A 23473-nucleotide genomic window follows, 5' to 3' on the forward strand; every position below is an offset into this window, starting at 1 on the left:
GCAGCCTGGCAGGAGAGGTCAGCACATCTTTCCCTACACCCATTGACACAGACAGCGCACCTCTCAGGGAGAAATTACTTTTAATATTAGTATCCCCGTTGCGTTCAGCCGCTACAAAAAACTACTGACGGGTCTGTACCAACCTGAAGGCTCCGCATGAGCCTCCCTGGCACAGGCAGCCGTGCGCGGAGGGGAAGATGGTTCGATGCAGCGTGGAGCAGCTCTCCCCAGGCTGGGGCTGCGCTTGGTGATGAGCTGGGGTCCCTGCCCTGTGCCAGGCAGGGGTTCGGGAGGGCCAGGTGGTGTCGATGGTCAGTGTGCACACGGCATTGTGTGTGTGTGCGGCACTAGGCACAGCACAAATGTGTGCTGGGGCCCTGAGCTGCATGTGGCACCCCCCAAATAGCACATTCTCCTCATGGTGGAGACCACATCTGTGCAGCACTGAGGGGCTCCAGGCCTCGCTGGGATGGGGACGGTAAATGATGCTGAGAGCAGTTCTGGGTTGGGCCACCCCTCCTTGCTTGGCCCACAGGGACGCTGTGCCAGACACTTCTCCTTTCCTCTTTTCACTTCCTTGAGACCAGATGCTACCAGGGAGCAGCTGGGCAAGGGCCCTCGGGCTCCAGCGACCTGATCCAGGCTGCCTGGGTGGTTCAGTCCCGCTGGGGGCACATTCTTTCTCGCCTGGGGATGGGGCTCTGCACAAGTCCTGCAGGGAGGGGCGGCACGAGCGGGCAGGCAGGCGGGCAGCAAGCGAGTGCAGACCTGCTGCTGCTGAACATGAGCCTCGCGGCAGGAGACCCCATGCTGCAGACCTGGAAGACACAAGTGCAGCCTGGTGCAGGTGCCCAGAGCTTGCTCTTCCTGACCTGCTGCTGCTCAAGCCTGCAGCACCTTTCCTAGCCAGGCTCAGGGATACTTGTGCAGACACGTGTTTCTAGCTGTGAAAACACAAGTTAAGGTCTCACTCTGTCTTTGACAACAATTTTTGCCCCAAGGATGGCTGGAGTCTGCTGCTGCATCCCTTGACCCTGCTCCAGCCCCCAAAGACATGCATGCCTGCATGGTCTCCAAACCACATCTTTCGGCTTTGCTGCTTGAAACTTGGTTTTATGCTATTAAAATTGAGCAACCTCCCATTTGCTAGGGAAGGAATACTGCAGTGAAGGGCAGGTTCCTACCTCCAATCTGCATGGGCCTCCAGCACTGTGCTCCAGCCACGCTGCTGCTCAGGTGATCAATGGGGCAAGATTGGAGCTCTCCTCTGGCATCTTCTCACCTTCCAATGATGGCCGCTGCTTGCGTCCACCTGCAGCAGCAAGGGTGCCTAGGGCTGGGGTGTTGGGGCAAGCATGCTCAAGACAGGGGGTGCCTAGGGTTGGGCCAGGACTAGGTGGCTGTCTCTGTCTGAGCTAGCCCTGGGTGCAGTTTTGCCTGCTGCTGGGGTGCTGCTAGGGAAGTGGGGTGCCCCCCCTGCTCCATGCCAGCCCCATGTAGGGTGTCCCCAGGATGGGGCTGGGGAGCAGCTGACCTGGGCAGCAGGTGCCGTGGCACAGCTCTCCCCTGGGTGCTCCCTCCCCAGGTCAGTCACTCACTGAGGGATCTCAGCAGCTTCCTGCCCACTGTCTCCTCGGAGCTGCTCGTTGATGAGCTGGTCCCAGCCTCTCTGCCCGGGGACTCTGTCTCCAGGACGGTGCCACAGCACTCACTGTCTGCAAAAGCCCAGCCTGGCTGCAGCACACCAGGACACTGCAGCTGTCACCACCCCTATGGTCGCGTGTGTGTGTCCCGGCCAGACTCACTCTGCTGCTTGCTGCTCTCCACATTGTCTGCTGGCTCCTCCTGGATGAAGGGGATGCCCTCCATGTGCAGGAACACTGACTCACTGGGACTGTGCAGCCCCTCGGTGCGGCTGCCTGTAGGGACACAGGGCAGGTGTGGTGGCCAGGGGACACAGAGCAGGCATGGTGGCAGGGCAGGCAGGTGCTGTGTCCTGGAGCAGGACACAGGGGGATGCCTGCTGCAGCGGCAGGTCCTGATGCCAGGGACCCCCAGGGAGCATAAGCACATGGGGAACAGGGATTTACATACCTGCACACTTGCACCTGTGTGCACATGCAGGCTCAGAACAGCGTCCACAGGTGTATGCATGCAAACGCCCACATGCCCCAGTCCGTGTGCAATTGTGTGTCAGCAGTGGCATGCCCATTGTGCTAGGGGGTCCCAGCACAGCCCCCCACAAGGGGACACACAATGTTTGCCCACAGCAGGGAAAAGGAGGCCACAGGGTGACTCACACATGATGCTGTTTCTCTCATTCAGGAGCGCGGTGGGGTCCTCCTTGGGTGTCTGTGGGGTTCCTCGTGCAGTTGAGGCCTTGGTTGAATCCCTGTCGAAGGCCTCCATGTCGGGGGACTGGGGCGAGCTGTCCATGCGGCTGGCCACTAGCGCGTTGTGGTACTGCTGGCGGGTGACCTAGGCACACAGACACATGCCCAGCTCAGCAGGCACTGAGACTCACCAGGACCTCCTGGGGCCTTGGTGGCACCAAACCCCCCATCAGCGGGAGTGCCAGACCCCCCAGCACCCACTGGGCACCCACCGGGCACCCACCAGGCTCCCAGGGCACAGCAGGTTGAGAAGGTGCCAGGGGTGTCAGGGGTGGCTGGGGTGGGACAGTCCCTGCCAGCCCAGCCCATACCTTGACAAACTGCACATCACAGAGGATGTGCACAGAGTAGTCAGGTGTGTAGATGTTGTTGCTGCCGCTGTGGAGCTGCGTGGTGCTGCCCCCGTAGTCGTTGTGCTCCCGGTTGGGGGACTCAGAGCGGTTGAGTCCACTGCAGCGTGATGGTGACCTGTTCACTGCGGGAGGGGATGGCAGAGAGGCAAACGCTGGTGTCCCCAGTGTCAGACCAGGGTGGACTGGTCACCTCTGGTGGCTGTGGCCCATGGACACCCGAGCTGGCAGGGCACCTGCAGGGGACCGATGGTGGGGTCCTCCTTTGTGCATGCTGGCAGTGGAGACTCTGTGCCATGCCAGCCCTGGATAAACCAAGGGGACAGGCAGGCAGCTGACCTCGCACCAGTAGCGGAGATCAGGGCTGCTGCCTGCCTATTACACAGACTGACAGCTCGCCTGCTAACGCGAGCCTTCTGCTTGGCATTTGGCACAAATTCTCCCGGTTGCAGCTGGTAGCCCATGGTTTACTTAACCTGCCTGGAGGGCACGCTCCTGTCCACCCCAGCTCCAACAGAACAGGAGCAGAGGCTGCCATGGCAAGCTGGCCCATCACTCATGTTGACTGATAGCCTCTGACACACAGCTTGATAGATTTCATCTGGTCAGTGATTTATTAGGCAACAAAGACAGCTTGTTCCTTGCACTGGTGACATCAACATCTTGTTGACTTTGCTCTGCTGCTAAAACACCCTTCTGTTACCTGGATTGCCAAACAACAAGGGAAGCAGGGCAGCGTGCACACAGGGCTGCAAGTAACCATCATTAGAAACAAGTTGCAAGAAAACACAAGCACCGAGTGTAGGAAATTATAGAAACCACACACCAAAGAAAGCCCAAGCTGTCCATGGCTTCCCCTTGTCCCCACCCCATTCTTCCTGGGATTTGCATCACGCTGGGGAGGCTGCGGCAGGGCTGCTGTCCCCAGTCTGCCACCTGTGCTCCAACCAGTGAGGGGCTGCCCGCCATTGGGTGCCATTGGTGCTCCTCTCCAGGCACCACATGGTGTGCAGGGTGGAGGGGGCTTGGTGCACCATGCACAGGGAGCTGGAAAGAGCCTGGCACATGTGGGGTTCCCTGCCCAAAGTCATGCTCCATTACCTGGAGAGCCAGCCAGGGAGTCCCCTCTGCTGAAGGCGAAGGTTCGGGACACTGAGACAGGCACTGCAGAGAGAGGGAGGGGGAAGGCAAGGGGCAGAGGTGGGGGTGGAGAACAGACCAAGAGGAAGAATGAGAAAAAAAAATCACAGGCCAGCAGCCTTGGGCTGGACTCCCACCACTGCCTCCAGCATCCATTTCCACTCCTCTTACACCCTTCTGCTTCTGCTCCAGAGAAGCATTCACCAGCCCTGGAAACAGGAACACCAGCAGACACATAGACTTGAATGCTGCAAATCAACAGGCTGCTCTGTGACAAGGTAGGAGGTGAGGCTGGGGGGCAAGCTCCTGCCAGGTCTTTCTGCACAGCCACAAGTCTCCCTAGAGCCACTACAAAGTATCGGTGTCCCACCAGCTGAGTGCTGTCACCCTGCTCCAGCCCTTCACCAGTCACTTGCCAAGGAGAGGGGACTTTGTGATCAGCTTGTGCCACCTGGGAGATGGGCAGAAGCTAAACCAAGTCACTGTGCTTGGCATCTGGGATACTTCTGTGTGTGCAGGCAGGCAGCAGAGAAGGAACATGCTTTGCAACAGCCCTTGCGTCCGCACAGCCCCACAGCTGCAGGCAGGGGCTGGCAGGAGCCACTCAGCATCATGCAAAGTAAAGACACCCGTGCCAGGCTGCCTGCAGCTCCCCACAAGGCCCTGGGTCTCAACAGACTTGGGGTGATGCCGAGAAGAGCCACCCATGGGGAAATGCTCCCTGTGGGAACGACAAGAAGCCAGGACCCCGTGCCCAGGGCTGCCTGACCCATTGCCACAGAGAGGGTGAATCACAGTTCCTGCAGGGCTTCATTGGGCAGGACAGAGAGACCAATACACAGCACAAGCGATGCTCATGTTAACACCTCCTGATGCCTGATGTCTGCTCTCGCTGCTGGCAGCACCCACTTGGAAAGCAGCAGGAGATGCAAGCCCGCTGGCTACCAGCCACAGCAGCGCCTGCTGCCAGCTCTCCTGCCCAGGGCATGCTGCCCTCCCTCCAGCCACTGTGCCTGCAGTGTGGCTGCAATGCTCTAGGAGCCATCTGCTGCCTATGTGATTAATGTTTTTAAATTGCTTCAAAGGTAAAACTCCTGGAAAATTTGCCCTCCCTGTTCCTCCCCCAGTAACTCGTGTTCTGCGTCTTGCCCTGGATCGAAGCCTTCTGCAAATAAGCAGCAGCATGAAGCACTGCCCAGAACAACCTTGTCCAGTGGGAGCAAAGGACGGATTGATAACCAGTAGCGCTGGTTCCCTGCTCTGCCTGCCTGACGCCACCACAGCGGGGCTGGACCTGCTGGGTCTCTGCTGCTGCATTCCTGTCCCTGTCATCAATGCTAAAGATTGTCTGGGGATCAAAAAGTTCTGTAACAATGGTTAATTAATAACAAATTGTTAAATGCTCAAGGTTTAATGTCAAATCTCCAGAGTGAAATGCCACTCACACTAATTTCTGCTGGGCTTTGCTTCAAGGAAGAAGGAGGACACCAGCCCAACAAGGGAGATGCCCTGTGCCCTCTGCCTCCTCGCTGGCCAGGGGCGTGACACCGCACACACCCCACGGCAGGCAGCAGTGGCTGGATGGCAGAAAACATCTCGTGACACAGTGTCACATGCGAGCATGGGGAGCAAAGGAGCCCCGAGCAGCAGCGTCCCGGCAGGCGGCACTGCAGACACGCATGGCTGCACTGACACAGCTCCCACCGCAACTTGCACCCTGCCTGTCCCATGGCCCGCAGGCAGCACCTGCTGCCTGAGACCTGGTGGGGCCCTGGGAATGGTCACCAAGGGCACAGGGGCATTGAGCCACGCAGCAGCACCCCAGGGGAAATCGACCACTTCACTGATTTCCTCTGTCCAAAAGACCACATTGCAAACACATGGGGAGAAGGAATGTGCACTGAGGGGTTAATCCAGCAATCCATGAGTCAGCCTTTTGAATGGAAGCAAAGTAAGCAGGATGAAATAGAGCTGCACACAGACTGGGACCCACAGGAGTGAAAGTCACCTGCCCTGATTCCCCCTGTCCTCCCAATGACATTCCTCCCTACACCTCTCTAAAGGTTGAAATTGGTGGGTTATTGTTTTGATTAGGCACTTAGAGCACCCTCAGCTTACCATCAGCACTGCAGATCTGACTGCAGCATCTGGGTTTTGGGATGAGAGATGTGCTGGCCTGGGGATGGGCAACAGCTCCACCTGCTACCAGACTACCAGGGACTAAACATTTGCAGAGGTGATCAGCAAACAAGTGGTGGGTTCACAGTCTGTCCTGATCAGAGGTCCCTCTTAGCTCCTACAAGTAGGGGATCTGCTCCTTAACCCATCAGCTCTGCAGGCTGGGAATCTACCAGGACTGAGGCATCTAACTCAGCTAATTTCCCAAGCAAACCACATGTGAACGGCTCACAGCTAAATCGATCCATCTCTGTAATTCTCGAGCAGCCCCCGTTCCCCCAAGCTTTTCAAAGGGTTTGATCTTGGCATAGAGCCTGAGCTGCTCTACTTGGGGTGCAACCTCATCCCTGCTCCAGCTGCCTGGTGCTGCAGATGAGAGGTTTTAGGGCCCCAGCCTGTCCCAAAATACTTACATAGGAAGGAGGATCCACCCAGGCTGCCCACTTTCCGCACGTCATTATCTGAAACGACAGTTGGAGGCAAAGGAATCACAGAGGAAGAGCTCCTACCCACCCCACACCCCACAGCAGGGCCACCCCACCCCATGGCCAATCCATTCTCCTGGTCACCAGGCAGCTTAGCCCCCATGGAGGCTGCTGAAGCAAAGGCAGGGCCAGAGGGAGTCTGCAGAGCCCTTACCTGAGGAGACGACAGCCATGATGGCAGGGACACCATAGTAGGTGAACGCCCCATTCTCAAACCGAAGCCCTTCCTTGCCGACCTCCACCGCCACTTTCCCCTGGAAGGAGAAGGAGAAACATTCTGTGATTCTGTGTGATTCTGTGATTCTGTGAGAAGGAGAAGAGGAGAAGGAGAAGGAGAAAGAAGGAGAAGGAGAACCTGCTCAGACAGGTACCCTGTGCTCCTGGACACTGAAGCACCCAGAGCTGCAGGGACCCCCACCACCCTGTATGAGAAGATGGGCATCTCTGCTGGCAGAAGCAGCCCAGAGCAAGGTGGCAAAGAGAGACGGGCCACCTCCTGCAACCCTCTTCTCACTGCTGCCCCAGGCACCTGCAAGATGAGGATGAAGTAGTCGACAGGGCGGTTGCGCTGGTAGAGGTAATGTTCTGCTGCCTTCTTATTCTTTCGGTCATACTTGAGCTCCTGGATGACATTGGGGTGTTTCAGGAGCCGCAGCAGGATCTTCTCAGAGAGGTAGGGGGACTTGAAAGGCTCCACTTCTAGAGGGGAGGCAACACACACTTGCTCAGAGGCAACATATGCTTGCTCAGTGGGGCTGGGGCTGCCAGGAACCCTTCATTCTCTGAGCTGCATGGCCCCTTTCCTGCAGCCTCAGCACCCCACCGCACAGAGGGGAGCCAAATGCAGACCCATGCTGGTGGAGCAGTGGGACACCCAGGATAGGGGTCCAGGCAGGTGGAAACTGCTTGTTGGGGGGAAAAGCCCAATCCAGGAAGGGCTCAGGGATGCCCTGCAGGGCTGGCACTGCTACAGGGAGGTGCAGGGCTTGCACAAGGGTACCTGTTGCCATGAATCGATGAGTAGCCAGGAGAAGCTGTGGGGAGATCTTCACCTTCATCTCGCTGTCTGAGAGCCTGAAGATGGAGAAGTCCTGGGGCTTGCGTCCCCGGTGGGGCACTCGTTCCTTCTTCCGATTGTCTGCTGCAGGGCAGAGAGCAGAGTGGTCGCCCACCTGCAGCAGCCACAAAGCTGCTGCAGCTGCACATGAATGGAGAGAGGCACGCCTTGCTGCAGACTACGGCAGGGCTGCTGTGGAGCAGCAGCTGGAGCAGCAAGGTGCACAAAACGTGCCATGCATCACAGCCCTGGGAGCAGCTCCCCGGGGAAGGAGCAGGGTGGGGAAACATGCTGCTTTCTCAGGAACAAGTCCTGGGTTGCCCTGTCTGGATGCATCACCCAGAGTTGGAAAGCAGCGTGGGAACCAGCCATGGGCACTTCATGCCCAACACACATGTCCCTGGGTCAGGCTCTGCCCAACCACCGGCTGCTGATGCTGATGCTTCTCTATCTCGAGCGTTCAAGACTCCCTGACCAGCACCTCTCCATCATTCTTGTCTTTCCCACCTTGACTGTAAATTGCTTTGGGGAAGGACCATGATTTCCTCTGGCCTGTTTCCTACCCACATGTCTGTCTGTCTGTGCGGGCTCCCACCCCGGGTCCTGCAATCGCAGTAGCTGCTCTGGGACACTAACTGTACAGATCCGTCTCATCCAGGATCTCGGACTTGATGATCTCCTCAATGACATCCTCCAGGGTGACAATGCCCATCACCTCGTAGAACGGATCTCCTTCCCCTTCGTTGTTCACCCGCTGCACAATGGCCAGGTGGGACTTTCCTGTGGGGGGAGAGCAGAGCGGCAATGAGACCCCCATCCCTGGTGAGAGGAGTCCCCAGCACAGCAGGCTGGCAGGTGGACGAGGCTCAGTGGGAGGCACAGATCACAGGCAAACCTCTGAAACAGACACTGCCACCCAAACCCACCCCAGTCGCGCTAACCCAAGGAGAAGGGCTGGACACACAGCCCCTCCTAACAGTGCTGCTACTCTCTAGGCCAGTTTCTAAGTGTCAAAGGACTCTGCCTGGATCTTTTTGGGGCCGCTTGCTTTCTTATCCAGGCAATCTGCTGTGAGTCACTTCATTTAGCTCTTTGACAGCCTCCTGTGCAGGAGTGAAGTGTATTTTATACCAGCTGCTTCTTGCTTACCCTCAGCTTCATTGGCATGAGACAACTCTAACAGAGCAATTAGCTAGCGTCCTCCTCCAACACAGAAATGTGAGCGTGTCCTTGGGCTCTACTGGTTTCCCTCATCCTCCTGGTGTTTTCTCATTCTGTTGTTAATTATCTTTCCTACAAAACTGCCAGGAACAGCTCTCCCACATCTTTCTATCCATCACTGTCTGGACAGATCCGAAAGCTTTTCTTAAAATACGGGCAAAGCCTCTCGCTCCTCAGAACAGCAGCTGGTTTTAATGCAGAAATGCATATGTTTGTTTGCAGCTTTCAGCTCAGCTCCTGCAGAACTCTTGGGTGAACCATGTGGATGCAGAGGCTAAACACTTTTAAAGCCATCAGCCTGCAACTGAATGTCTTCTCCAAACCCTGCCCCTGACAGCACCTCCTCTCCATTACCTCAAACAAGGAGACTGGGACCAGGACCTTCTTTCAGCTGCAGTGTTGGTGACTCCTGCTCAGAAGCCACAGTGTTTTTCAATCACAGTCTTGGCTTCCTCACTTGCCCCAGTAAGCTGGCAGCTTTGCTGACACATTCTCAGGCTTCTTGCATTTGGCATACTTGAAACATTGCTATTTGCTTTCGCATGTCCAGCTCTCTGTAAGCTGTTCTGACTTGCTCAACTTCTCCCTTCTTTTCTTGTCTGCTCTGATTTATGCTCCTGCTTAGCAGCTCAACCAGAACCCAACTTCCAAGCCACAAACAACTTCTGGGTTTCTAGCTCAGATGTATTCTTGGACCTGCCAACGAGCAGCACTGGCTTTCTTACTGGCCCTGGGGCTCCTATGCTGCTCAGCAGCACACACAGGCTCTGAAACTCTAGGTTTGCTTAAAACATTTAAAATGTTCTTAGGTGGTACCACAGCAAACAATTTCCCCTCCATTTGCACTGTTTCCATGTTCTCCCATTGCAACGCCTGCACACACCCAGCGTGTACTGTGAGCACTGCAGGGACCCTCGGAATGCTGCAAACAGTTTATTTTCCCCACGGCCTCAGAACTGAGGTCCTTGAACAGCAACGGTCACCCAAAAGGGGGGCAGGTCCCTTCTGCTATGCAGCTGCTTCTGCTTCTCCTGTACAGCCTCGTCAATAAACTTGCTTGCTGCTCTGGCTGAGGGGATGTGAACAGTACTTATGCATAAAGATGCCATAGGGGTGGGCTCCTGCCCGCTGCACAGCTCCCTCCTCGCCTGCTGCTGCCATCCGGCTCATCCCCGCGCAGGGACATGGACAGCCCAGCAGTCCCACCAAACACGTCTTGCGGGGAACATGCGACCTTCAAATAACCCTGCCCTGGGTCTGAGACGAGCAAATGATATTTCTCAGCGGAAGATCAGCACTATACATTTCTCACAGCAAAGCTTGGGCACTTTCCACCATATAAATTCCCTCCTCCTCATACCAAGCTTTTATTGCAAGATTTCAGAGAGCAGCTCGCTGCCTCCCACGCCTACAGAATTAGAAACAAGAACGTAACATCACGGCAAGTAGCACAGAGAAGCACTTTAAAAAACCAAATCAATAGCCTCAGGGCATTTAAAACTCTTTGGACCAGGCTATTTTACTCTTTTCATACACAGGTTTGTGCATCTTGTCTGTTCAGTGGATAATAAAGCAACATGACTTGAGACTTAAAAGAGAAAAAAGCAGCAGAGTTGGCCACGAGACAGCAGCAACAGCTACGTTCCATCTTAGCAAAGTCCAACTTTTGAAACGTCTCCTTTGCCAAACCCTGCTCCCAAACACTGGGGCCATCTGGTCTCCTACAAGTTCTCGGGTGAGCGAGGAGACGGGAGAAGTTATTTCTCTTGGCTGAAAGCTTGTTGTTAATGACATTTACATGCAACCCAAAACCACCAAGCCCTTACAAAAAGCTTAGGTGCTACTTAAAGGCAGTCAGAGAGTAATGAAGGCAATTCTTTTTTTGGCCAAACACCTACATCGATGCTGTAATTTACTCTAGAGCAGCCTCGAAGAAATGTGATTCCAGATCCATGCTCATATAGTGGCAAATGAGATTATTTAGAAATAACCCAGCACTGTTAGCTGGGAAGACACCCATGGTTTCACTGTGCTGGGGGAGCAGCCAGAAGGGCTGTTAAAGTGCTTGAGAGTTCTTTATTTTCACAGAAAATAAACACTTTTAGCCATGCTATAAACCCCCAGGTTTAGGTTTCCAGACTAACACCCACAGTTGAGACGTAGCAGATACCCAGCAATAGAAAATGGTTGCAATTCATGTGGTTGCTCCTGGCCCACGCTGAGTGAACTGATCCCAGCCCCTGCCTAGCCAGCTGATACCCGTATCACAAAAACACCCCCAAACTGCTCCCACCCCTCTCAAGAGCTCATATAAGCGACTGCCGCTCCCAGCCGCCCCTGCTGGGAAAGGACTGACTTGTCCTGATCTACCACCTGAGATTGTTTTCTAAGTCCTGCTCCACAACCTGGCTGGGTCCTGCATTTCATCCTATCACTTTTTTAACAGACGTTACAAATGTGGCAAAAGGGGTGGTTTGCAGGTGCCTTGGCTGTGGTTTGGTCCCTTGGGCTGGGGATACTGCCAAATTCAGCTCTATCCCCCTGTCTGGCCCTGGGAGCTGCTATACTTCCACAGAGAAAAAGCAGTGGCTTTTGGAGCAGATATAAGGGCAGGATATGGGTGATTTTATGAGACAGAAGCAACGTCCAAGGGAGGGTGGCACAGGGACAGACTGGGGGTGTCAGAGAGGTCACATTCTGTTCTGCACCCATCACCCTGCAGGTCTGCCTCAGTGGGAGTACAACAGAGGGAGATAAATCATTTAAACAAAACCCCAAACTTTATCTAAACCAGCTTTAAGATCCATAAAACCGATTCCAAGAAACGTGCTATTGTAACTGTTGCTTGATAGCTCAAACGAAATGAATTATAAGGGTGAGCTGCTTCCCCACTAGCAAGCTGTCACATGTGAATTTTACAGGGCTATCACTGATGCAGGAAAGCACAGTGAAACATTTGAGAATCAAAGCCCTGGTTTGGCAAACGCTAGAACAAACGGGCAATTAACTTTACGTGTGTGAATAGCTTCACCGGCCGCCGCAGGACTGCTCTTGCACAGGAAGTCTATAGGTGATTAAGTGTCTGCTCAGCATGGGATACAACTGTACTAAATTCTTTATGAGCTACATGAAATCTGTTCTTTTCAAACAACGGCTTCAGTGGAAAGTTAATGCCTCAAAATGCTAAACTACAGAGCTAATATAAACAGCTGAAAGCTTCCGGATGGAGCAAGCATCTGAACAGATATCTAAAGCTTTTATGCCCATTTTTAGGAGCCTTGTTTTCCATAAGTACCTAAATAACCTTGGGCTCATAGATCCACCTCAAAGCGTCCTCCTTGATGGGAGAACAGAGTGAACACATGGAAATGCCTTTACTTGCGGGAAAGAAAAAGCTGTTGGCTGCAAATATAGCCCAGACTATTTCCTTATCATATTTTTTATGTAGGTGCTCTGCCAGAGGAATGTTAAAGATACTTTAGCCTTCTCTTTTGTCCCATGGAATGAGCATTCTAAGCATGAAATTAATTGTCATGAATTTTATGGTAAGATCTAAAGCTGTTACTAGGAGATCAAAGGTACAGGCACAAGCCACGAAGCATTTACAGCTACAAAATGGAAGTGGGGGGGGGAGGAAGAGTCATTGGTAAATAAGGTTGATTTGTGAAACAACCATGATGTAACTTAAATCTGTTTTCTGTGTGCTTTTCATCACAGCACTTTGCTGGGCCAGGGGCTGCCAGCATCTCTGTGTCCCCTTACAGACCTGCATATGAAGTCAGTCAGGACTCTGATTTGAACTTCATATGTAGGAAATGTGAGTGTGCTCTTGTGTTACTACAACTCTGCGCTGGGCTGAAACCACACAGCTGAGGAGTTGCACCTAGAGGCAGCGCACACCTACACCCAAACGGGGGAAATAACAGGAGGGCTGCGGGGGCATCCAGTTCTTTGGGGAATCAAAACTACGTGAAGGGAAAACTGTAAACTCTAATCTAATCCAGACTCTTCTCAGAGATGAGAACTTCATCCTCTTACATATGCCTCTAGCAGAATATAAAAGTCTTTCTAATGCTGTGCTTTGGTGCTCTTCCTAATCCTAAGGAACATTTGGAATAAGTGAGGTATTCTCAGTGAGAAAACAGATCAGGAGGGGAAGGTGGAGATCAGAGGGGACACAGTCTCATCTTCCATGTGCTGTACAACAGGGATCTTGCCTGCCCACAAATGTTCAGTCCCTTTGAGTGTTACTTGGAGCCTAAGAAAGCCTACAAGGATGCCAAGGCTTTCTGAAGCTAAAAAACACTTCTAAAGAGCTAATGCAAAACTGTTTTCATTGGTGTCTGTAGCATCGGCCACTTCATTCTTTCCCACAGCTCAGTCTGAAGGTGCCTTTGACAGCTCCTGAGAGAGAGATGTCCAGCTGGGTGCCCTCTCCCCGAAGGACACAGCTCCCCTCTTGCTTTGCTGAACACCTTCCCAGAGCAGGGCTGCTCCTGGGCTTGCTGCGGCTGGGTAAAGCAGCCCAGGGCTCACACAGTAAGATTTAGCACAGTTTGAGTGGGGGGAAGCAAAGTAGTATTTCAAGCAGAGTTGCAGCATGAGTCACTTAAACCAACTTTAGTGGAACAGCACCTCACCCACTCTCAGCCTGGCAATTGCCCTTCAGGGCATGTGTATGAGATAGATCTAGGTAACATCCAGATCCTTAACCTATACAGCTGGCTAGGGAGGTCACTGCTTTAGCCCATCAAGGTGCCCATGACAGTGGCTATCACATTGCAGAAATCTCTTGAAAGCTGATTTTAATTTCAAGCCATGCTTTGTACTTTCAATGACTGCAGGCTGAGAAGGTGGCCAGTAAGATAAACAGCTGAAATGATACTGACCCTCATGCCTGGCAGGTGTTAAGCACCTTCTCCAGCTACATTAAATTTGTAGAAATCTAATGGAGGCTGTGGAGTATTTTGAAAAGCACAGAGAGACCACACGGCAGAGCTGTCCTCTGCAGGACAGGCTGTTTTTCCCACTAAGCCACGGGAAGTTTGCCTTTGGAGAATTTACTTTTTGTAACTTTCAAAAGATGCCAAACCACAGAAGGCTAATTTGAGCTGCACCTCATCCTCTGCCCTGCTGCAGGAAAATGAACATAAGAGCAAATTTTCACTGTTTCTCTGACAGAGGAAGGTTATTTGCTGAAAGGTTATGTTGCTATATATGGACCTGACAAAAAATTAGTCAACAAAATCCATAAATGACTTGAGTAATAGGATAAGATTATGATTTCCCAAAGGCACCTACAGAACAAGGAGGTTATCTTCTAGGGATGGAGGAAAAACAAACTGCGTCACCCACAGCATTTCACACTGAATGAATGCATAAACCTTTCCTGCTAGCTCCACATTCCCAAGGTGAAATTTATCCTACTGGGACTCTATCTTCCCTTCTACATTGCTTTAGCTTGCTAAACATGGTGCAGTTATTTCTCTGATGCATTAGATAATTCCTCCTGGGACCCTAGAATAAAGCCAGGTAGTCTGAGATGCACCAATAAACACTTCCAAGAAACTGTCTCCAAATTTTTTCACTTCTTCAGTAGTTTCAGCATCTTTCAGGCTGCAGGTGGCAAAGTTACTACACTGGTGTGCACTGTCTTATTTTTAGAGAAGAGAGGACGCATCTTGTGTAGCATCCTCCACTTTGCACTTCTATGTAAATGCTGCACAGCTATGTATGCATACCTTCCATAGTGACCCTGGCTAGCCTGCCTGAAAGATGGCAAATTGGGTGCCCATGCTTCACTATTTCTGAGTTAATTTCACACAGTTTTGATGAGGAGATCAAATAAAATCCATCATCTAGCACAAGTAATTCCTGTCTTCAGCTGGACCTGCCTCACACTGCTGTAATGCTTGTTTTCAGTGCAGTTTTAGCAGCTGCCCTCCTCTTCCAGGCTGTGGGTTGAAGTCCAAGCTATCCCCTTGCAGGCCAGCCCTCCCCTGCTGCTGTCTGCAGCCTTCTCTGGCCTTTTGCTGGTTCCCGTTAGTGCCCCCAGTTTAACCATCTTTCTCCAGGAATTAGTGCCAAAGGAGAGGTGAACCATGCCAGCAGCAGCAGGGCTGTGAAGGAGCAGGTGTGAAGGTTTGACCACTTCTGCCACGGTGGTGCAGGGGCCAGGTTTTGTTAGCCAGGAGCTCACAGCTGCTCTTGGGTGCTGAAACCACATCAGGCCATGGGCTCCCCAGGTGCTACTGAAGTGTACGCTACTATTTTCATACAGTTTAAATGTTTTGGCAAGCTGATGCTAGAGAAGTACTCTTCCCCAAGTCTGTGGAGGGTAATCCCATCTGCACAGGGTCCTGCTGGGGAAAATGGGATTTGCAATTCATCTATGGATGAAACCCAAGACAAACATCAAGACATGGTAATGGAACTGAGCACAAATGAGGTTAGGTGTCAGCCTACCTAGAAACTAAGGAAGGAAAACTTCCCTTCAAACCCTGCTATCAAAGACTGGAGAGGAAAAAAAGCTGATCATCGTCATAGCTACGACAGCACGAGAGAAAATAAATGCATCAGGTAAACAAGGATAATACAGTATGATAGCAGTGAGTAGGAGGAGAGGCAGAAAAGGGAAAGTGCTGCCAGAGGTGTGAGCAACAGTCCCAAAGTGCTGTATTTAATCATCCCTTGACATTTTCAGTAAGAGAGAACAAATGTTTGTGTACTACGGCAAGGAGCTCTGGCAGTGAAATTGTGTTACTTATACATTATGCAGAAAAATGACATTATGGGTATAGAGGATGTAGCAGAACATTAATCATTAGTGAGACAGAAGTATACATTGCTATCCAAGAAAGACACATAAAATGTGATGGGTATTTTGTATAAACACTGTAATAATGAAAAGAAATAAAGGATATAAAAGCTGCTTGAGTTAATTGTAGGAGAAGGAAAAGAAAGCTGGCAAGGCTTCTCTAGAGGTTTGTCAGGGACCTAAGGACCTGGAGGTGGTTATCAATGCCCACCCTTACTGGAGACTTTAATTTCCTCCAAAGAGCCTGGGCCTTACCAGTGGGAGCATTTGCTGTCCTGCAGGCACCTTGGATGTGCAAAGTAATGAAGGCCTTCATTAATCACTCACTGAACCAACAAGCAATCAGCCTGCTCTCTAATTAGTAGAGGTGTCACAGAAGTCCCAGCCATGGAAAGTAACCCTGATTGGATCAAATGAGATGCTTCACCATAATTCAAATGGACACAGAAAATGAGACAGTAATGAAGATTCTTAATTAAAAATGGTAAATCTTTATTTTAGAAATTAAATAGTCAAGTGAACGGGGATGAAATGGCAGCGAATGGGACTGAAAGCAGTTGACAGCAAACGTCTGTTGCAGTGCAGGAGCCAGCATGGGAAACCGTATTTGGAATAGGGAAAAGAGAGAGTTTGAGAGGTTCAGGGCTGTGTGACGGCTGTCTACAAACCCAGGGTGCTGGGGTGACCAAATGCCCACAAATAGGAGAAAGATGAGTTGGAAGAGAACAGCAGCACGTGTGGAGAAGAACATTTGGGGGAAGGGCTGGAATGGCTAAATACCATGCTGAATTAGACACTAAGAGCAAAAGCAAGGTTTTTCAGCCATGTAATTTAAAAAAACAAAGGAGAAATGAGGTGGGAACAGAAATAAGTTTTAGGGAGAGGTCTACACAGGGGCTGTAGCAAAATACCCCAGAAATTCATGATGGCAAACAGATACAAGGGAGGAAGAGCCTAAAGCAAAATGCCAAGAGTTTAATGGAGCAAAGACGAAGAAGGCTGGATAATCTTCATTTGAGGTGAGGACTAACATGTGAAAGTGCAGGGCAGGTAGCAAGGCTTGTTAACGCACCTGTCAGCTCAGGGAGTGACACACATAAAACATCTCTATTTAAGCAGGTCAGAGAGGAGAGCAAGCAAAGGGCAGTGAACTAAGCAACCACAAGCCAGCTCCTATATGTCTATCGATCCATAGGGTACCAGGCTGTAGAACAAATTTGGAGGAGGAAGTAGTTGAATACATCAAAGAAAATTGGATAAAGTGCAAAGGAGGACTGTGCCAAAGCCACCTGACATCTTTGGTAACACCTGACTCTAGACAAGGGAAAGGTAGCAGAGACCTCTGGTGAACTTCAGTAACACAGTATCACATGAGATGCCACTGTTAAGAAGGAACTGCAAAATACGTAATGAATTAGGATGAAGAGAGACAAATAGTTATGCTAGAAGAGGCATGGGGGGTGGAGCTACAGCAGCTCATCAAGGCTGAACCCAGAGAGCCATCTTAATGTTTTTGTTAACCATCTCAGTTAAAAAACAAACAAAACAAAAAACAACCCAACCACAACAGAATTTGTTGATTTCACACAATCACAGAATGTTGGGGATTGGAAGGGACCTCGAAAGATCATCTAGTTCAATCCCCCCACCGGAGCAGGAACACCCAGATGAGGTTGCACAGGAACGTGTTCAGGCGGGTTTTGAATGTCTCCAGAGAAGGAGACTTTTTTTTTTCCACCAAGCTGGGTGTCTGCAGTTGTGCTGAGGGGCAGAGAGGGCAGGTGCTGTATGCCAGCATGAACTCCTCTTCCTGTGATCCCAGGAGGTGGTGGGGACACAGTTACGCATCTCCAGAGAGAATGCTGAACTGCATGTATCTGATAATGGCTTTCCTGGTGCACAAGAAACGTCCTATCCTCCCCTCCTCCCAGCTCTGAAAACGAGCAAAGAGATGACTCACAGAAAGGCTTCCTCTCTCTCTCTCTGGGATGGACCAGGTTGGCCTTTCTCACATGACCAGCTCTGCTTGCGGCAGAGTGCCCCAGGCAGCCCGGGAGCTGAGTGCTGTCCTTCTGCATTACATAATGCAGGATGTCACTGCTGCGGCCATTTCTTAAAGACTTGCTCACCATGGTATGACGTACCAAGTAACATGCAGCGAAGAACAATTCCCAGTGGGGAAAAAAACATGCTGTGTGTATTCTCAAGGTATGGTTAATGAAATACAGCTCTCAGCATCTCTGGGGCTGCTGGCAGCTGCTGCATTTTGAATAATGTCACAGCAGAAAAAATAGTACAGCTCTTTCTAATGGTTTAGGCTTTTTTTCTTCCTTTAAACCACTTGCACGGAAACACTTTCTAGACCTGCTTCTCACTACTAAGCTGAAAATACAAGAGCTAAGTAATGAAATACAATCTACTGCCATAAACTCCTCCATCCAGAATAGAACAGCAAACACTATATTGCCTGGGTAAGGGTACGAGGTAGGCACCGTGCCTATGCTGCCAGGCTGCCACAGAGACTTCAGCCCTGTGGGACAGGCTCACCTGCTGAGCCACCAGCCTCTGAGGCCAAAGGCTCTCACAGTCTCTGCAACATCACAGGCACGACCAGTGTTGCAGGCCCTCCATCCACCCACAGGCTGTCCCACCAGATGACACCAGGGTCACCACCACACCAGCACATGCAGGGCCCAACTCCCCCCAGGATCCCCGCTACCTGCCAGGTCCTGCCAAGAGGCCATGGGGAGTTGCTCACCCAGGAACCTTTGGGGATGCAGAGGGAGCTCGGGGGGGTGGCAGCCTGGCAACCTCACCCTTCTTGAACTCCTCAAGCAGCGTGTCGAGGCGTGTGTCATTGAAGACACAGTGGAGGGGGCGGCGGTAGAAGCGGGTGACAGTCTGCAAGGGGGTACAGTCATCAGGGTCAACGAAGGCCAGGTCCTTGACGAAGAGCAGGTCAACGATATTATCACGCCGGTCACCCTCGTAGACAGGGATGCGAGTGTAGCCAGAGCGGAGGATCTCGGAGACTGTGGCGAAGTCCAGCACAGCATCAGCGCGGAGCATGAAGCAATCGGCCAGTGGCGTCAGCACGTCCTCCACCACCTTGGTGCGCAGCTCCAGCGCTCCTTGCACCATGGCCAGCTCCTCCCGGACCAGGTCACCATGGGGGCCGGCAGCACGCAGCGTCTCCAGCAGCCGCTCCCGCGTGGAGAAAACGCTGAGCTCTTGTCGCAGCGCCCAGTCCAGCAGCCGGCTGAGCGGGTAGCAGAGGGGGAAGGCAGCCAGCATCAGCAGCCGGGTGAGGCACAAGGTGCGGGAGGCAATGGCCAGCCCGTGCCGCGAACAGACGGAGTAGGGCAGCACTTCGCCGCCCAGGAAGACAGCGGCGGTGCACAGCAGCACCGGCAGCCAGGGCACTCCCCGCAGCCCACCGGCCGCCGCCCCGCCGCCGGGCAGCGAGGAGCAGAGCCAGCCGGCCAGCGCCGCGTTGGCCCCCGCCTGCCCCAGCAGCAGTGTGCACAGCAGGTAGGTGCCGCCGCCGCCGCGCACCGCCTGCACCCGCCGCGCCTGCTCCCGCTCGGCGGCCGAGCCGCTGTTGCGCAGGACGCGGAGCTCCAGCGGGTCCAGCGAGAGCAGCGAAAGGCGCAGCCCACTGAACAGCGCCGACAGCCCCAACAGCAGCAGGGCGCCCAGCGCCCGCAACCAGCCCGCTTCGGGTAGCGGCAGCAGCCAGGTGCCCAACGCCGAGGAGGCCGGCCGGACCCGCAGCAGGAAGCCGCCTGCGGCCCCATGGTGAGCCCAGGCCCGCCCGTCCCAGGCGCACAGCGAGAAAAGCCGCCCGCCCGGCGCCGCCGCCGCCTCGCCCTTGCGCGGCTCCCGCACCCGCACCTCGGCCAGCGCCGATCCCGCCGCCCCGCCCGAGCGTAGCGGCCCCACCACCTCCACATCCGAGGCCCAGGCGCTGCGCTCCTGGCACCGCTCCGCCGGGCCCCGCGTCGCCTTGCCCCCCGCCGCCGGAGCCGCCTCCTCGATGAAGACCAGCCGCGGCTCCAGCTCCTCCGCCGGCCCGCGGCTGCCGTTGCCCTCGGGCGGCGGCTGGAAGTAGAGGCGCAGAAGGAAGCGGCTCCCCTCCGCCGCCTGCACGGCGCCCCCCTCCAGGAACACCCGGCCCGGCGTTGTGTCCTCGGGCCGCAGCCCCAGCAGCCAGGCGGCCCCGGCCGGGGGCCGCGGCGACAGCGAGAAAAACAGCAGCAGCACGGCGCCTCGGCTCCGGCCCCAGCCGCCGCTGCTACCGCCGCGCCCCGGACCCGCCGCCATGCCGCTTCGCCGGCACCGCAGCGCCCGCCCGCCGCACCGGGACTGCAGCGGGGAGCCGGCACGGCGCGGCGGCACACGTGGGCCGGGGGGCGGGCAGCCGCCGCGCCACGTGCGACCGGCAGCCGGCCCCGGCGCCCCGGCGGGAGGGGCCGGCGGAGCGGGGCTGCCGGGGCGTGTATGCGGGGAACGAGGGGCGCCTTCCGCCCGCGCGAGACCTGCGCGAGAGCATCCCCACGGCGGCGCGCTCTCCCCGTATCTGGTGCGACGCTGACGGGGCTGCCCGGGCGCCCATCCTCGGGGATGTGGGGCTGCCGCCGCCCCCGGCTGCGGGCCCCGAGCAGCGGGCCCTGCCCCAGCCACCCGCACTCGCTGCCGGTTTCGCCCCGGGTGCTCTGCGACGGCCGGCTGTGCGCTGCTTGCGGGGGGCTGCGCGGAGGGGCTGCGCCTCCCCGTGCGCTGTGCAGCACAGCTTTGCTGAAAGGTTTCTGCTAGCAGTCTCTAGAGCTGGGATTTGCTGTCAGCCTCCCGCTGTTACCTGCCAAGGCCCAACTCTTTAGCTTTTTCGTTCAAATTCAACTCTATTCTTCCCGTGGGACTTTTTTTAAATGAGGGGCGGGTAGCCGTTAGTTTGCAGTCTTGCTAAGAAACAAATGTACCACGCTGTAACTAACATTTATTCTTGTGTCTAGACCTGATGGAGAATGTGATACCCAACCAGGGCTTCTGACCTTCAGAATTATGTGCTGAAGAAGGGGCTTAGCGACTGTTGAAACTTTTGGGTTTTCCCTGGACCGACATCCAGGACAGCCTTGAAAACAGGCTGGAGAACTGCAAAAGAGTCATTTGCTTACAACTATTACAGACTCGCTAATGGCAAAGCAGGAAGCTAATCAGAAAAACGTCATGGAGAAAAAGGAACTTCCACCAAAATTCTGTTTGTTCACTCATTATTGCACCCATTAAAATGGGCCACATTCTGTGTCAGTATCTCAGCAGGCAGATAGGCATGAAAAGCTACCAGAGAGACCCGCACACTTTGCTGTGTTAGGAGAGACTTCCCCCACCCTGGGACAGGCAGCTAATTTTTTTTCAAGGCTGATTAATTCCCTGGGATTTCACAGGGACTGTTTGCTTCTTCACAAGCACTTGCTGATTTCCACCTTCTAACTCACCCTAGCTTCAGTGGGGAAATTCTGCCTGGTACTCCACCTGGGCATGGTTTACAGAGGAGCCAACTGGTAACCTCCTTTTCCAGACCTTACCCCAACTTGTACCACCTGGGGAACAGATCTCACAAACTGTCCTAAGTACTACCTGGGGACAAGCTCAGTGCATCTGCCTTTCTGTCTGCAGGTGATAGGGACAAGCACATGGCTCCTCCTTCAGTATTAGGACCCTGTAGGAATTACTGCCTGAGACCAACACAAAGTTTTGAAACCACAGGCTGTCATCAGCCCTGAATTTCTCATGGATTTCTTGATGCTGAGAATGTTGTGAAGACAATCCAGTTTTGTGCCTCACTGCCATCACATTTTGGATCACTGTTTGGAGACTATGTAACTGTGGCAGTAGTTGTCTTTATTAACTTGCAGATTAAATTCCTGAAAGATTTTCTAGTTATGAGCTCCTCAGTATAGGAACTGAAGACTGAATTACATGTTTGCTTTTTTAGTTAAGTACATACTTGGAAAGTATTCTTGTTCGTAGTACTGTTGTCACCAGAAATCCTCGGACAGCACTTGGAAATTGCTGGTCCAGGTTAGTGGTTAGTACAATTAAAACAAACAAACAAACAAACCACAAAACAAACAACAAACATAGCACTGCAGGAGGAGGAACCACAAGGTGGCAATCTCTCTCCGTACTTCTGCTGGCAAAATAAACCTCTGGCAAAAAAATCTCCAACAGTGACTGTGTAAAGCTTCGGAGACAGTTGGTCACATCTTGTATCTTCCAGAGTTGTGGCAACATTCATTTTGATGCTGCATTTTCTCTTCTGAATGCTTTTGCCTTTAGGATAAAGGTCTCAGGCTCGAAGAGGTGGCACTAGAGGCTGCTCTTTGCTGGTTTTCCATCCTTTGCCCCAAAATGGGCACCAGATGTTGCTTGTTAGATTGCTAACTACCAGTGCTGCTTGCGTGCGTGCTGGCAGAGCTACTGTGTGCTTGGAGGGAGAATTTCCTCTTTCACTGGAGCCACTATAAGTAGCAGCTGGTTCAGAGTAGTGCTAACCTCATATTATATTAATGTACCATACAACAGTTGTGTTAGGATCCTGCTTTAAGCAACAAGATGCCTCAACAGGAGCAAAATAACATGCATGTTAGGACTAGGTAGTGATCTGTAGGTCAAGTGTGGCATATAGTCTTGGGGTGACTGCAAAACCTTAGCAACAATAGCTCCACCCCCAAAAAGATGTGTCCAAAGAGTGTAAAGATGAAAAAGAGAAATAATGCTCAGGTTGGGGTGGAGCCACCCTGGTCCTACAGTATCAAACACCATCTGTTGCAATGAGCTCCATCTCCATCAGGACATAGTTGTGTTCCTGCCAGATGTTAGCTTACATGTGCTACATGTAAAAGTAAACTGGTGCGAAAGCTGTGGTCTGATGTGCTTTCAGTAGGATTTGCCCTGCATAAGTGACGACGTGCTAGCCAGCCTCTCACTGAGAGGATGCACTCCAGAAGTTGCAGGTGTGTGGCTGGAGCGTTTTCAATGATCCAAGATAGGAAATATCTTCCAAAGCTCCAAGTAAGACAAAACAAACTGAGCTTTAGCACATGCTCAATTGATTGAGTCTTTGGCAAAGTATGACATGAATTTGCGAGGCTCTCACTGAGGCCTGGCCCAGCTGTATCCTGCCTGGCAAGTCCTTCGGCAAGCACAACACAGCTGCCCTTGTTTTCTTCTTGTGCTGAAGACTCCTCCTTTTACCTGTTCTCCCCTTAAGACATTGCTCTTCAGTTAGGAATAATAACCACTCAGGTTCTGCTTTATGCCATGTCTGCCGCCACTGAGCTCCCTCTGCAGCTTATGAGTTGCAGCCTGCGTGTTGCAGCCTGCAATGCCCATGTCCCCTACCACCAGGGACATCTCTGTTTGTGGCTATCCTCTTCCAGCTCTGACCTGGAGGAGGCAGGAAGTGTGGACATGGGGAGGTCCCTTCACATCACCTTGACTTTAAGGTCTGAAGCCAGATTCCCAGAGGCTGGAGGTTGCAATTCACTTCCTTCCTGGTTGATGGGAGCTGAGGTGGTCTGACGTCTGCTGGTCCTCTAGAAAAGGGCCTGGAGTTGCCAGGGGACTGCTAATGGGGATAGAAATGTTAGCATCATGGGAAACAGAAGACTTCTCCTGAAACATGTACAATATGATTGTCACTAGTGCTCTGTAGACAGCTGAGAAAAGATACTTCCCCAAGTAAGAGAAATAAGCAGATATGTGGGACATAACTTCTGAAGCAGAAGGAATAAGACCCAAGGCAAGGGAGCTCCAAACAGTGCACTGTG

At 52.9% G+C, this 23473-nt stretch overlaps 1 protein-coding gene across 2 annotated transcripts; it reads right to left on the reverse strand.

Moving 5' to 3' along the window:
* Nucleotides 1-63: 63 nt before the first annotated feature.
* CNNM1 (cyclin and CBS domain divalent metal cation transport mediator 1) lies at nt 64-20035 on the reverse strand. Of its 2 annotated transcripts, XM_082053643.1 has the most exons (13): nt 18458-20035; nt 8240-8383; nt 7547-7687; nt 7076-7245; nt 6701-6800; nt 6475-6522; nt 3845-3907; nt 2705-2868; nt 2301-2478; nt 1806-1919; nt 1599-1715; nt 1185-1312; nt 64-818 (listed from the first exon to the last, which is right to left on the reverse strand). In XM_082053643.1, exons 1-12 carry the CDS (start codon nt 19962-19964, stop codon nt 1233-1235), a joined length of 2826 nt encoding a protein of 941 aa, XP_081909769.1. In that variant the 5' UTR covers nt 19965-20035; the 3' UTR covers nt 64-818; nt 1185-1232. The 2 variants fall into 2 exon arrangements, with proteins under 2 accessions (XP_081909769.1, XP_081909770.1); XM_082053644.1 differs by lacking the exon at nt 64-818 and having other exon boundaries at nt 1183-1312; nt 1599-1711.
* Between the last annotated feature and the right edge of the window lie 3438 nt (nt 20036-23473).

The sequence above is a fragment of the Streptopelia decaocto genome, assembly GCF_964273445.1.
Source record: "Streptopelia decaocto genome assembly, chromosome: 5".
In the NCBI taxonomy this organism is placed as follows: Eukaryota; Metazoa; Chordata; class Aves; order Columbiformes; family Columbidae; genus Streptopelia; species Streptopelia decaocto.